General features: G+C 38.9%; 1 protein-coding gene across 1 annotated transcript; it reads left to right on the forward strand.

The window, feature by feature from the left end:
* The first annotated feature begins 9487 nt into the window (after positions 1–9487).
* LOC136227538 (zinc finger protein ZAT10-like) lies at positions 9488–10527 on the forward strand. The gene has a single exon (XM_066016232.1). It carries the CDS (start codon positions 9601–9603, stop codon positions 10339–10341), a length of 741 nt encoding a protein of 246 aa, XP_065872304.1. The 5' UTR covers positions 9488–9600; the 3' UTR covers positions 10342–10527.
* The last annotated feature ends 5586 nt before the right edge of the window (positions 10528–16113 follow it).

Consider the following 16113-nt stretch of genomic DNA (forward strand, 5'->3'; position numbering starts at 1 on the left):
TTTCGGCTCGGTGCCGCCACAATAGAGCATGATAAGGCAGAGAGCAATGTATTTTTCTTCGGTGGGCGGTGATGATTCATCACTTTAGATCCGCTTAGAGTGTTTTCTTTTGACTCAGTTGTCTCGTAGTTGAAAGGAGTCGTCATCTATGTTGGCGAGTTTAGGGCCTCAATACCCATTGAATTCTTGATTTTGTTGGAGAAGTTTCAATTAATTGTTGAAATTGTTTTTTTTTCCTGATTTGTGTTTAAAGCAATAGAGAGATGGGTACGTAAGTGAGGAATGAGAGAAGATGTGTTATTAGTAGTGTTTATATTGATCCTGACTTCAGTGTCAGATCTAAATTTATCAGAATTACAGGTTGGAGGGTGGAGTGGGGGAAGTTGGTGGAAAGATTGTAGTCTGTCAACTAGAGAGAGAATGTAGAGCGAGAGAGTGAGCTAAAAAGAAAAGAGAAATTTTCTTTTGACAGAGAAGATAGAGCGAGAGAGTGAGTTAAAAAGAAAATGGAATTTTTTTTTGAAAGAGAAGGTAGAGCAAGAGAGTGAGCTAAAAAGAAAAGGGAAAAAAATTAAAAAAACTAATTTCAAGTCATAATAATTTTACATTAATATCTTCTCTCTCTCAGATCTATTTCTCTTTTTCAGATCTGTCTTATCTCTCTCAGATCTGTTGTCATGGTGAAGAATTTTTATGAAGATTGAGAGTTTTGAGATCTATCTCTTCTCTTTTAGATCTTTCTCTCTCTTTTAGATCTATCTTCTCTTTTTCAGATCTGTCTTCTCTCTCTCAGATCTGTTGTCATGGTGAAGAATTTTTATGAAGATGAAGAATTTTGAGATCTATCTTCTCTCTCTCAGATCTATTTCTCTCTTTTAGATCTTTTTTCTCTCTTTTAGATCTATCTTCTCTCTCTTTTAGATCTTTTTCTCTCTTTTAGATCTATCTCCTCTCTCTTTTAGATCTCTCTCGGCTAGGGTTCATGGTAAAGCGTGTTAGGGATAGATCTAGGGAGAGGGGGGTTGTGGCCGGCAAGGGGGGGTCGGATCTGGAGGGGATTTGCGGCAAGGAAGGGGGCGACGGCCTGGTGGTTTGGGGCGAGAAGGGTGAGGCAGGTTTTGTTGGTGGCGAGCGTGCGCCTGGTGTAGATCGGGGCGGGGCGCTTGGCGGGGTGGAGGCAGTGGAATCCAGGGGCGTCGGTAGGGATCTCGTGGGCATGGATGGTGCGTCGGTAAGGTTCTCGCGGGCGCCGCCCGTGCGGCTGGGGACGGATCTTTGCGATCCACAGGCGGCAGATTCGACAAGGTTGTCGCGGCTGGGTGTGGATCAATGGGAGATACGGGCGGCTGGGTTTTCTGATGCCGGGGGTAAGGCTCCCCCAATCTCGAGGGGAGAAGTGGGGTGGGGGGTGCCTGGCACAGGGCTATGCGCCGATAGTGCCGGGCACTGCCCAGGCGCTGCCGGCTCCTCGGCCGGGCAGTGGGCTGGGGCTGTCGGCGCAGTGCCTTGCGCGGGATCCTCTCCTCCGGGCTGTGAGGGGCAGGCATGGGCTACGACGGGGAGGCAGGCTGCCTCGGGTCTGGATGTTTCTAATAATTCGGGAAGGGTGGGTGTTGTAGGAGTAGCTCATGGGAAGACGGTCTCCCCCAGACCTAGGGTTCAGATGAGCGAGATTGGTAAAAACTCTTGGAAGGACACGATAATGGGGGTGGCTGAGGAAGAGCCGGTTTTAGAGGAAGTTTTAATGGTGGGAGATTCTGATGATATGTTCTCGGATTTTGATGAGGAAGATAATGGCCAGGAGGATCCTCTCTGTCCGGTCATTAGACTTTCCGCTGCAGAGAAGCGTGAGCTTAGAGAGAAGTGGAAGGTGTCTTTGATTGTTACTGTCCTGGGTAAGCGAATTAGTTTTAACTATTTTGCCCAAAGAATACAAGCGCAGTGGGCAAGGAAAGGTAAAGTCAGTATTACTGACCTGGAAAATGACTACTATGTCATTAAATTTACCAGGGTTGAGGATTATAATTCGGTTATCAAGGGAGGCCCATATATCATTTCCAATCATGTTTTGGCCTTAAGGCCTTGGGTTCCTAATTTTAATCCTCACGACTGTTCGGTTAACAGGATCTTGACTTGGGTAAGATTCCCGGGCCTTCCCATTGAGTACTACAGTGAAAACTTTCTAAGTAAAATAGGAGGTTTGGTTGGTAAGGTCCACCATGTGGACAAGACTACAATTGGGGCCATTAGGGGTAAGTTTGCTAGGGTATGTATAGATGTTGATCTGGCTAAACCTTTACTTTCAAAGTTCTATGTTCAGGATAAAGTGTTCTTTATTGAGTATGAAGGTTTACATAACATCTGTTATGATTGTGGCATGTATGGTCATTCTCAGGAGGGTTGCCCTAAAAGGGAGAGGGTTGTTATAGAGAGGGTTGAGAGTAGTGTGCGGATTACTGGAGGGAACCATGGGTATGAAGGGAACTTTGGTCCCTGGATGGTGGCAAAGAGGCCCGCTAGACGTAGGAATCAACCTGCAGTGGTTCACAATCGTCCTCCTGATATCAACACAAATTCTAAGTCCCTTTCTCCTAAAGCTACTATTATTCCAAATGTCAAGGAGAAGCCTATCCTCAAAGCTAGAAAGGAGGCTGGGGTTTCTTCAGTAGCCTTGCCTGGGTCCAGATTTGGGGCCCTGATGATTGAGGAAGTTCAAGAGTCGGACCAAGATGAGAATCATATGGATCAGAGTATTCCAGGATTGGAGTCTGTAGATCCAGTCGAGAAGGTGGTTGAATCTGTGAACCCGCTTTTTGTCTCTAAGGATGAAGCCCAGGGGGGGACCCTGACCCTTGCAGCTAGAAGCATGAAGAAATCAAATGAGGTTAGTATTCCTGTTCTGGGTATTGATCCTGGGATTGGGAAATCTATGGGAGTTAACAAAACTAATATGAAAAAGCTTAAAGGAAAACAAAAAAGTGGCCTTAACACTTTGGCGTTTCCAGATAAGAGGGGGCCTGGGGGTACCTCGGTAAGGCTCTCAGGAGCCCCTAGTAAATACCTAGCTTAGGGTAGGGGTGTGGTCAGTTGTCCTCCTTTTTATGGATTTGTTATTTTGGAATGTTAGGGGTGCGGCTAGCAAGGCTATCCGTATCCATATTAATGATCTTATTAAGCAGTTTAATCCATCTTGTTTTGCTCTTTTGGAAACTAAGATTAGTGGTGAGAAAGCAGATGAGGTGGTTAAGAAGTTTAAGAACTGGCACTGTGTTAGATCGGAGGCAACTGGCCGGGCTGGGGGGATTTGGCTTTTTTGGAGGCCAGATCGGATTCATTTTGATATTCTTAGCATGGATAAGCAGTTCATTCATTGTAAAGTGAGTATTTCCGGCAATACTCCCTTTTTGATTACCCTTGTGTATGCTGACCCTATCTTGTCTAATCGAAAACGGCTCTGGGAGGTTCTCTATTCTATGAGTGTCAGCATTTCGGAGCCCTGGTTTGTGGCGGGTGACTTTAATGATATCGCCTTTATGAGTGATCAGAGAGGGGGATCCAATCATTATGTTAATCGCTGTCTGCATCACAAGAATAGTATGGATTTATGTGGGCTTTCCGATCTGGGGGCTTCTGGTCATAAATTCACTTGGAAGCGTAATAATACTTTTGTTCGATTGGACAAAGTCTACGCTAATGTTTTAGCTCTAACTTCCTTCCCCAAGTGCTCTGTGTTGAACCTCCCGTTCCGTCATTCGGATCATTGTCCTATTTTGTTTAGACTTTTGAGAGGTAAGCATCCTAGGGGTAAGAGACCGTTCCGGTATCAGTTGGCTTGGGAGTCCCATCCTAAGTTTAAAGAGTTCGTTCATGAGAGTTGGAGACCTCATTCGTATGTACTGCAAGCTGCTGAAGGGTTCATGAATAAGGTGCAGGGGTGGAATAGGAATGTGTTTGGGCATATTATCAGAAGGAAGAACAAGTTATTAAAGAGGATGGAGGGCATTCAATGCAGGTTGGAGGGGAGGTTTGATCATAGCCTTGAGGGCCTCCTCAGAACCCTTCAGAAGGAGCTGGAGGCTGTGCTTAGGCAGGAGGAGTTCCTTTGGTTCCAGAAGTCTCGGAAGTCCTGGATTAGAGATGGGGATCGTAATACCAAATACTTCCATCTCTCTACCCTGACCAGAAGGCAGAGAAATAGAATTGAGGCCATTAAGGATTCTAATGGTGATTGGGTTTATGAAGATGAGGTTATTCGGAACTTAGCCCTGGATTTCTACAGAGAGCTGTTCAAAGAGGAACCTGTTCTTTTGGAGGGGGCTCACTCTATTGCTACATTTCCTTTAATCAGTGAGGATTGTAGTCAGGAGGCCTTTCAACCTATTTCCCGAAAAGAGATTGACCAAGCTATCTTCAGCATTGGGGCTTCTAAAGCTCCTGGGATTGATGGTCTTCCGGCGGGCTTTTACCATAAGCATTGGGATGTCGTGAAGGAAGGCATCTATAATTTTGTCTTGGGGGTGTTCAGTGGTTCGAAGGATATTGAGCTGGTTAATAGAACCCTCCTGGTTCTGATTCCTAAGATTGATAAGCCTTCTTCCTTTTTGCATATGAGACCTATCAGTCTTTGTAATGTTCTTTACAAAACTGTTACAAAGATTGTGGCTAATAGAATCCGTGGCATTCTTCCTGCGATCATTTATCAGAATCAGGATAGCTTTGTGCCTGGTAGACAAATGATGGATAATGTGGTGATCGCCCAAGAGATGGTCCACACGATGAAGATTAGGAAGGGGAGGAAAGACATTATGGCTCTAAAGCTGGATTTAGAGAAGGTCTATGATCGAATTAATTGGGATTTCTTGATGGAGAGCCTTGAGAGAGCTAGAATCCCGGACAGCTGGAGAAGTTTAATTAAGGTATGTATTTCTTCTCCTGTGTTTCAAGTTATGGTCAATGGGGATATGTCGGAGGAATTTTCCCCGGGCAGAGGAATCCGTCAGGGGGATCCTATGAGCCCTTTCCTTTTTGTTATTGCTATGGAGAGGCTCTCTCACCTGATTCAGGATGCGATTGATAATGGGAGTTTCCACCCTGTGGCGATCAACAGCTTCTGTCCCCAGGTGACTCACTTATTCTTTGCAGATGATGTCCTTATCTTTCTTGAGGGTAATGAGGAGCAGTTGAGAGTCATTATGGATATTTTGGATTGTTTTTGTTCGGCCTCTGGGCAGAAGCTTAATATCCAGAAATCTAGGATGATGTGCTCTAAGAATATGAATCAGAGAGTCTGTAAGAGATTAAGTGATCTCTCAGGTATTCCTCTTACTGATTCTCTTGGGAAGTATCTGGGCGTTCCCCTCCACAGTGAGCGTGTGTCTAAAGGCTCCTTCAAAGAGACTTTGGATAAAGCTAATTCGAAGTGTGCCACTTGGAAAGCCAAGACTCTGTCTCTCGCTGGCCGCCTCACGTTAATTCAATCTGTTAATTGTGCTGCTCCCAATCACATCATGCAGGCTTGTAAGCTTCCGGATCCTGTGCTTAATGATCTTGACAAGATTAACCGTAGGTTCCTGTGGGGGGAAGCTGCGAAGGGCAGGAAGATCCATCTTGTGCCTTGGAGTGAGGTTTGCCAGCTTAAAGATTCTGGGGGTCTGGGTATTAGGAAAGCAAAGGACAATAATAAAGTTTTATTAATGAAACTCCTTTGGCGTATGTGGCAAAACCCCTCCTCTCTTTGGGTTCGCCTCCTTTGTGGTAAGTATCGGAAAGACAAAATCTTCGGGGGCCCGAAAGAGAGAGTTGCTAATTGTTCCTTCCTTTGGAAAGGACTTAGTGCTGTGTTTGATGAGTTCTGCTCGGGAGTTGGCTTGGAGGTGGGGAATGGTAAGTCCATTAGTTTCTGGTTTGATAACTGGATTGGGGATAAACCGTTAATTGAGGTGTGTTCTTCCCCCCCCCCCCGCCTAGTGATATACGCAACTGGAGGATTGCCGGTGTGGTTGACTCGGAAGGGGACTGGATCTGGTCAAAGTTTGATACTTTCTTTAGCCTTGAGACTCTCCTTAGAATGCGGGGAGTGAAGGTGAGTAATCAAGAGGAAGACTTGGATAGGCACTGCTGGGCGCTGACTAACAATGGAGTTTATTCTTGCAAATTGGCCTTTGAAGCTTTCTCTCTCTTTAGATCTGATCCTCCCTCGGATGTGTGGAAGTCGATTTGGACCCTTAAAGTTCCTTTCCGTATTAGGAGTTTCCTGTGGCTGTGCGTTAAGGACAGGCTTCTTACTAATTCGGATAGGCACAGAAGGCACTTGGCTGATTCTGGAGCTTGCAGTAGATGCAGAGGCCATGTTGAGACTTTGTGCCATGCTCTTAGAGATTGCTCTAATAGTAAAGAGGTTTGGAGGAAAATTCTCCCACACCATATTTTCTCTTCCTTCATGGCACATTCTGAGGTCGACTGGTTCTCTGATGGTGTTAGAGGAAAGTTGCTTCCATACATGGAGCATGGTGACATTTTCTTTGCTATTATCTGTCACCAAGTTTGAAAATGGAGAAACGAGGAGATTTTTAGAGATAAAACTGTTTTTATGACAAACTTAGCTGATTTCTTCTCGAAAAAACTTTTCTCTATTATCGATAGTTTCAAAGGAGAGTCCCTTGCCAGAGCCTCTCAGTGTTGTGATGTCCATCTCGTGGGATGGAGCAGGCCAAGAGAGGGGGTTGTGAAGCTGAATACTGATGGTTCCTGCCTCAGTAACGGTAAGATTGCGGCTGGAGGTGTGCTTAGAGATGCAGGGGGCGCCTGGCTTTCTGGGTTCTCCCAGAATTTAGGGTTGGGTTCTTCCTTTTCTGCGGAGCTCTGGGCTATTCTTACTGGAATCAATCTTGCTAAAAGGCTGGGTGTTAAGAGGCTCTCTGTGGAGTCTGATAATTTGGAAGCAATCAAAATGATTTCTGAGAATCATTCTATGGGTCTTAACAGTCGCAACCTCATCAAAGCTATTAAAAGGCTTTGCTCCTCCTTTGAGTTCGTAGAGTTCAGACACATTTTTAGAGAGCAGAATCGTGTTGCTGATCGTTTGACGGCGGCGGGCCATGAAGGGACGTTAGGCGTTACTACCCTTCCTGTTTCCCCTAGTTTCATCTCTCCTCTTCTCTTAGAAGATAGAATTGGGGTTAGCTTCCCTAGGCTAATTCCTGGATAGTTTGTTGTTGTTCGTTTTTCTTTTCCTTTTCTACCAAAAAAAATAATAATTTTACATTACCTTTTTAACCATCTACCTCAAACATTAATGAAATAAAAAGGTAATGTGTCTGTTTTAAAATAATTATTACATTTAATCAAATTTTCATATTTTATAATTATTTATCAGATTAGTTTTTGATACAGTATTGTTGATTGGGCTGTAAGTTAAAAGGCTTTGGTCTCATTTCAAATTAAATATTTGGACCTAGCCCAATTAAGGCCCATGAGCGAACCTAGCTCCGGTCAAGACACTGACTTTCGGTTAAATAACTTCTTTTCGGGAGCTGCCTAAAGATGACACGTGGACCAATAAGAATACTAGACTCCAAAGACACACTCCCTAAGTTCACATATATTTCGGAACGGTAATATAAGGTCCGAGGACCAATCCAATGATGCCACGTGTCTAGGTACACAAACATTTTGCTATAAATAGCTTGAAACTCAGCTGTCTCAGGTACATCACTTCTTAACTCAACTCTTTACGTTATTACCTAAAATTAGTCTAGTATTTCCTCAAATATCTACTGACTTTATCATCGAATAAGGTTTGCCGGACCTACATCCATTTTCTGATTTGTTATTCACTGATTCAAGTCATCAAAAACCATCAAAGAGCAAATTACAGAAAAAATATCTGTTTTTAACGTAAATTTTTTCTACTTTACCACTATTAATAAGTTTGATACTAATCACTCTATCATTGTCTTAGTAGATGGTATTTTTAATCTAGGCATAATACCAATTTGCTTCCTTAAACTAAGGTTTCAAAATCAATCAAGATATTAAACTATGAAATCATTAATCAGGTCTCTGAACTAACTAAAAATCATCAATTGAGTCTTTATTGTAAATAAAAATCATTAATCGAGGTCTAATCGAATATCATTCAATTGAACAGTTTCAGACCCTATTTCCCAAACTCATTTTGAATCAACACAGAGATTGTTACAGTCTATATCAATATTCACAGTTAATAATTTTAGGATAAGATGAGAACTCAATTGATTTTGAAACTTTAATTTAGAGACCAAAATGAATGTAACACCTTTAATCTATTTTCTACAGAGTTCATGCAAATCAATCATTTTGTAATAAAACGCAATTTAGTCGAATGTAACAATTATTCAAAAATGAAGGGACTCATGTCAAATATACCACATAACAATAATTAAATCATGGGATAAGATATCAAAATAGGTCTATGGTTTTTGGAGAAGTGTCAATTTAGACCCCACGTACAAAATAACACCAATATAAGCTTAAAGTTTAAAAAGGTACCAATTTAGACCTCGATAACGGAATAAGACACGTCATTGATATTACTTCATTAAGTTCTGTCAAATCAGAACTTAACGGAGTTATAAAAATGACTTATCCACCGATGCCTAAATTGGTACTTGTTTTTAAACGTTAAACCTATATTAGGGGGGTGTTTGGTTGCTCATTTTCGTGCTCCTGCTTGCCTTTTCACTTCAAAATGAAGAGTTTTAGGTGTTTGGTTAGTGATCTCCTATTTGCCTTTTACACCTGAAAAACAAATTAGGTGTTTGATTAGTGACCTCATGTTTGTCTTTTACACCTGAAAAACAGTCTTTTTTATAAAGGCAGAGAATCTCTGCTTTTTGGAAAATCAGTTTTTTCCAACAGCAAACCGTAACAGCAAGCAACAACGTAAACAGCAAGAAGCAACAACAAATAGCAAACCGTAACAGCAAACAGCAGGTAAAACAAACAGACTTTTAGTGTACTTTATAAATGAAATCTAAATTGGTATTTTTAAAAACCATTGACCTATTTTACTACTTTATCCCAGAAACATTACCATGACATTTAATTATATTTTTCAAATAAATAAAAAAAATAACTTCTCTCAAAAACACATCTATATACAGATTACTCCACTAAAATAAAACGAAAATTAGTGACATGTGAACATGACTAAAATTTACCATATTGAATTTACATTCCTTAAAAAACAATATGGTAAATTCGTCATTTACCTATTTATTTTATTAATGTTAAAGGTTAGAAAGGCAGGCGTACCATTGTATTGACTTGGAATCAGTCATTTAATTTAATTTAAATTGAATCTAATTTAATTTTAATTAAATTTCCTTTAATTTTGAGTTCACTCACTTTCTCTCTCTATAACTTCTCTCTCTCTAGTTGACCGACTTCACTCCCTTCCACCAACTCTCCCCCCACTCCACCTCCCACCCTATATATATATAACACCACCTCCTCCCCTCACTCCTCACTTACCCACAAATCAAGAAAATCTCAATTTCAACATTCAAGAAATTCAATCTTCTCGCCGGAAAATCAAGAATTCATTCATATTCTTCATCAATGGCTCTTGAAGCTCTGAATTCCCCAACGGCGGCGCAAACTCCTTTCAATCAAGAAGACAAGTGGTCCAAAAGAAAACGCTCCAAGCGCCCCCGGACTGACGAATCACCATCACCACCACCACCGGCGGCAGCCACAGAGGAAGAGTATCTAGCTCTCTGTCTCATCATGCTCGCTCGTGGCGGTTCTGGTTCCGACTCAGACAAAGAATTTCCATCTTCTCTACCTCCGCCGCAATCTCAACCTCCATCTCAACCTCCGGCTCTTTCTTATAAGTGTACGGTTTGTGATAGAGCTTTTCCTTCTTATCAAGCACTTGGTGGGCATAAAGCTAGTCACAAAAAGGGATCATCTGAGAACGCTTCTGCGGCCACCGCCACCAACAACGACGGCAACCACCTTTCATCCTCCATCACCACCACTACTACCGCCATCACCGGTAAGACACATGAGTGTTCTATTTGTCATAAGGCTTTTCCTACTGGTCAAGCTTTAGGAGGTCACAAGCGTCGCCACTACGAAGGTCCTGGCGGTGGTGCTAAACTTAAGAATAATAATACCAGTAGCAGCAGCGGCAGCGCTGTAACCTCCTCAGACGGTGGAGCAAGCCGAGGAGGCGGCAGCGGTGGATTTGGATTTGATTTAAACCTGCCGGCTTTGCCGGAATTGTGGTCGATTAACAAAGATGATGAAGTAGAAAGTCCTCTGCCAGCCAAGAAACCAAGATTATTGCTTTCTTAAGCAATAAATTTTCTTAATTAAATAGAATTTACAGATTAAAACATTAGGTTAAATTAAACCTAATTAAATTAATTAGTATGTTTTATCTTTTTTTTAGAGTTGGATTTGAAGTTTGTTAATTAAGTTTCAGTTGTGTACAGTGATTTTTTTTTGGTTGAAGAATTGGTGATTTATTGATTGATTTAATTTGTTCTTATCTCTTAAATATATTAAAAAATGATAAAATTGAATTTATGTTATTGGATATGAATGGATCTTTTCCTTGAAGACACTTTAATTTTTCTTTATTATTTTATTATTTATGATCATTGAAGCCTCAACCACGCTTCCAATGCATAGTGAGGTGTTAAAAATATTTATTTTTTAATCACACTAAAATATCAAGCGTTATATCATAAAAAAAAAAAAATCAAATTAGGCATTATATGTATATATTAATTCAAATTAGTAAATATTAATTCAAATTAACAAAATTCAATATCTTTTCTATTATTCTTTCATATTCCTAAAATAAAATAAAATTAGGCATATAAGTATATATGTTTACTTTGACTTATCAGGCATATAAATTTGTCAAATTTTGACCAAATATACTAAATGATAAAATATAACAAATTTATGTGCTTAATATGGATTAATTTTCTAAATTATGTGGTAAAAGATTCAATCTATTTTTAAATTATCCAATTAAGATTAGATTTTAACGAACGAAATGAGGAATAAATCTGCAACTCGAGTTAAGCTCCAATCTTAGCAAGTACGGATACAATTTTTTACTATTCGGATTATTAGATGGATTTTTAATAGAGAATCAAGCTCATACTATTACCTATAAAGGATAGATTTTTAATAGGACAGAACTCGGACTATTACCAATAAAGAATAAAAAAATAGATTTTTAACAGGGAATCAATCAAGCTCCACACTAATACGGATTGAGGAATCAAGCTCCAAACTTGGCAAGTACGGGTAGTAAAGAACTAACAAGTACGGACTAAGGAATCAAGCTTCTCAAGCTTCAAACTTGGCAAGTACGGGTAGTAAAGAATAGTAAAGAATTAGTAAGTACGAACTGAGGAATCAAGGTTCAAACTTGGCAAGTATGTACGGATCCTCAAACTTGGCAAGTACGTACGGGTACAATTCTTTACTACTCGAGTTAATCCTTATTGATAATATATTATGAAATTAGAGTATTAAAAAGGTATAAAAAATCATTAATAAATATTTAAGTTTGATTTTAATAGTGAGTCCTTATGCATTGAACACTTGAAATAGGCAAAGCAAGTAAAGTGGAATTAATGATAATAATAAATATAGGCCTGAAATTCCAAAGCAAGCTAAGTATTTAGCTGCGTGAAACAGCACAAGGACAGCAAAGAATGAGGCAGGCAACAAGGCACATCATCATATTATATATATTAAATATTTATATATACCATAGTATTGGATAGTAGTGGAAAGGAGTGGTCATTTAATTAAAGAAAATATTATATTTTAAAGTTTTGATTATTTTGATTTTGGTGAATTGGAATTGAGTTTTACTTTTTTTTTTTTTTTTTGTCACAGTAAATCCCTGATAATCAGTGATACAGTAAATACTATCAGAATACATGTGTTTTTATTCAGGGGCAGAGATAGTGAGAGGTCTTATGGGTTCGGGTCCCTCCGATCGCCGGAACCAGCATGACTAGAGTAGTTTCGGCTCTTCGTCTCCATAAAATTTGAGGCTTTGATGGTTCCGGCTCTCTTGTTTCTAAAAAAATTTTGATGGAATGCTGAATTAGCACCTCAAAATTGGCCCAGGTCATATTAGACCCTCTCTAAATCAAAAATTTTACTTTTTTAGTCTAAATGCAAAATTGTATTTTTTTTATTTATTATTTAAATCCAAAATTCTAAATTTTTTTGGCCTGTGAGGCCATTTTTAAGTCCAAATTTCTGATTTTTTTTTTTTTTTTGCATATTAAGAATCCTATTTTTTCTATTACACACAATTTTTTTTTACATGTTAAGAATCTTAAACACAATGTAGCTTAATTGTGAGAAGTTTTAAATTGGTTCTTAACGTGTCAGATTATAACACGTACATATACGGAAAAATTTAAATAAGTTCGATTTAGCAATTTTTTTTTACACATGCACGTGTAAAATTGGCCCCCAACTGACGAATCCTGTATTTGCCACTGTTCTTATTCTAAGTTAATGCAGGCATATAAAGTATGGAGGACCGTCAGATCAAACTATATTAGAATAAAACACCTCCAGAACTCGTGGACTAGTGTGATGTACTGTGAATTCTCTTTGGATCCGATCTCAATTCTCTCATAGGGTCAAGTATATTACTAACTATTTAATATGCATCCACCACTCTGAGACTGATACTTGTCCTTCAAAAAAGTTAGGACGTACACCTTATACCGACTTCTGAATTTACCTCTGACTCCCTATAAGTAGAACATGACTTTATAATAAATGTATATACATATATGCAATTTATTTTCAATTGCTTAGAATTTTTTATTCTAAATTCAATTAACTTAGACATCAGAATGGGTCATCGATAGGATAAACCACCTTGTCTTGATTATTTATCTGTCTTAGTTCTCATTAGAAGGAGGAGGAACCCATGTTTAGAAGTAAATATGAGATTGAATTGAAAAAAGAAAAATTGGATTCCCATGTGGATATAGCCTTTAATGCACATGTTAGCACCATATGATAATAATGATTATAATGCATAAATTGCGTGGCTTAGGACACTTGTACTATATATGCATATATCATGTTAGTTATATAGTATACCTGCCTTTGTTATTCCTAGCCACATTTTGTCATTTTAGAGATACATCACTTCACTTAATCCTTGAATTTTCTTAATTTTTCATATGTATGATAAAATTCTTTGTATTTACAACTCCCTTTATATGAGATTCATGTATGTAAAGTTGTTACTTTTGTCTTTTTTATGGACTATATAAGGTCATCCATAGTGTCATCTATGGTAATGCATATAGTCATTATTTTATTTTAGGCTTAATAAATTAGGAAGCAACTTGAACTTAGTTAAAAAAAAAAATTGGGTTGTCGCTCAAACTTTCGAAGTGTCTGGTTAGCTTCATGAACTTACATAATTCCATATGTCCACATGACAAAACAAGATTGGTTTTGAACAAATTGAAATATATATCACTGATGAGCAGAGAGAGATGCGTAGAATCTCTCTCAACTTAGGGATAAATGTACTTCGTCGTTATCAAGTAATAAATCTGGTTAAGTCTAGGTATTGAATCCACGAGATTTATACCCACAAGTATTAAACTACTCGGTTTTACACGTTATCTAAGCGATGAATACTTTAGATTTTGGCTTATGTAACTATTACGAACTAGTCCTAAACTATACATGAGACAATTTTTTAGCGTTCAAGCCCTTAAAGGCTGATATGGATTGCGTTAAGTTACAACATGTAATAAGATTATACACAAGTAACTGTTTACTCTTGCAAAGACGATTATGTATACACTGACTAACTTCGTTAAGTTCTTATATCGTGATTCTCTCTTAAGGCGATTCTAATTCTATAGATTCAGAAAATAGGGCCCGTAAGTTTCGTGGTTTGTCAATTCCTACAAGTTTTGGATTGTCAATTCTAGTAACGCAACACATATATGAATGCTAATGGATTTCGGAGTTTGTAATCAACCTATACAATAATTAATTATGAGATTCAAAGCAAGGAATAAACATCAATAAGTATAGTGAAACTGAAAATCGTAAATCATATATTATAACTATGGAAAGCGTAAAAAGTAGTACAATCGAATCTAACACGTAGAAGGAGTACAAACTAGTTAATAAAGTAAAAGAGAAGAAGAATCAGCCTTTAAACTAACTAACCGGACTCAAGGTCTTCACTTTGGATTCAGAGGGGGAACTCTCGAGCTTAGGGAAAGATGATGGAACCGTAACTTCGTCGGGACGATGGAGGAATTTTGCTACAACAAGCTCTCAATGTGCAAGGTGCTTTATTTTCTTAAAAATAGAATATCTTATTGGGTGCCAAACACCCCCTATTTATACAAAAACCAAGCTCGGGACATGATCGTAAATTATAATTTTCTAGAATTTGTTCACACACAAATGCAGAATTTGGTGTCGCATGGCGTGTGGATGTCTCACACGTCATGTGGACTTGAAATTTTGGTTGACCAAGACAGAATCCAGCCTTCACTCGCCGTGTTATGAGCTATTTTGCTCGAGTTATACATCCCACACGCCGTGTGAACAACCACATACCATGTGGGAGTCAAGTTGACTAGGGGACAATTGACTCTATTGACTTTGTTGACTGCTGAAATTCAGTCGATATTATCCTATTCACACTCCACATGTTGTGTGGGACACTGAAAGAAGACTTTCTAGGCTTTTCATCTATATGTTGCCTTTTGTGTGCATTCCTTAAGTCTATAAAATACAAACATTGAACCTGAGATTACTTGATTTTATTTATTTATTTTATTTATAATGAAACGAGATTCAAAATGACTAAAATTAACTAAAAATACATATTTTATTACTTCTCATTGATTTATTGAAATATACGTAAAATTAAACATTAAACTTAGTTATTAGCTCAAGAATAAACCGTAAATTATCCTAAAAGATAGGGATAAAATGTCCACACCAATCACCTTAAGCAATTTCAAGGGGCCATGTAATCATTATATGATACAGATAAATGATGATAGGGTCAATTTTGATCTTAAATCAATGAAGATATTCTTTACTAACTAAACTATAAGAAGTATATCCCAAGATAATAGGTATAAAACTTTGTTCTTCGAAGAGAAGTTTGTATTTTGATTAATGAAAAGATCCTCATCCTTACAAAAGTTGGGGTTTAAATATCTCCCCTAATTTAAATACAAAAGGCAATAAAGCTCTTTCTAGGGTTACATCTTTTAATTAAACAAGTAGGGGCAGATTAGTCTCCTTGATGAGGAAGTAATAATAAATAAGCTGAAAACATGATTCTGACAGATTAGTCTCCTTGCCGAGGAAGTAACCCCACACGATGTGTGGCATGTCTGACACGTCATGTGGCTAGCAACTCCAGTGGCTCCTTCGATCGTCGGTGATAATCTTTGGTGGCCTCATCTAACAGGTCACACGGTGTGTGAAGGAAAGCCACATGTCGTGTGAATTTCCATAGAATTTCTAGGAGCTCAGCAAGCCACCCACACACCGTGTGGCCCATTTGACACGCCATGTGGATTCGTCTCCCACCCTTCATTTACCTAGCACCCGACTCACCCGACGTGTAACTGATGTTACATGCCATGTGAGGTACTCCTCCATCTAGCCTTGGGTTCTTGGTAGAGATGCCTACATCATTCTCCCCTTTTTCAAAGGAGTTGGATTTCGCCCTTAGTAAACTCAAGAGATCCATTTGGCCTTCATGGGCTTAGATCACATATATTGAATGGAGTTGAAATTTTGTCTAGCCAATTAGGGAGGGCTACATGATAGGCATTTGGATTGACCTTCTTGGTTACCTTATAGGGACCATACTTCCTTAGCCGAAGTTTGCTACTTGGTGCGCTAGTGAGCCCCTCCTTGCTTAGGTACACCATTACTTCATCCCCGACTTCAAACTGAAGGCCCCTCCAGTGCTCATCAACCTTTGCTTTCAACTTATTATTTCGCTCTTTAAGGCTCTCTTTCACCTCTAAGTGCATTTGTTGGTATTCGTTAGTAAGATTATGGACA

Source organism: Euphorbia lathyris, chromosome 4, assembly GCF_963576675.1.
Source record: "Euphorbia lathyris chromosome 4, ddEupLath1.1, whole genome shotgun sequence".
Classification (NCBI taxonomy): domain Eukaryota; kingdom Viridiplantae; phylum Streptophyta; class Magnoliopsida; order Malpighiales; family Euphorbiaceae; genus Euphorbia; species Euphorbia lathyris.

Bases quoted from the DNA above. Each gene is read 5' to 3' on its own strand.
- LOC136227538 (XM_066016232.1), top strand. From the start codon at position 9,601: ATGGCTCTTGAAGCTCTGAATTCCCCAACGGCGGCGCAAACTCCTTTC.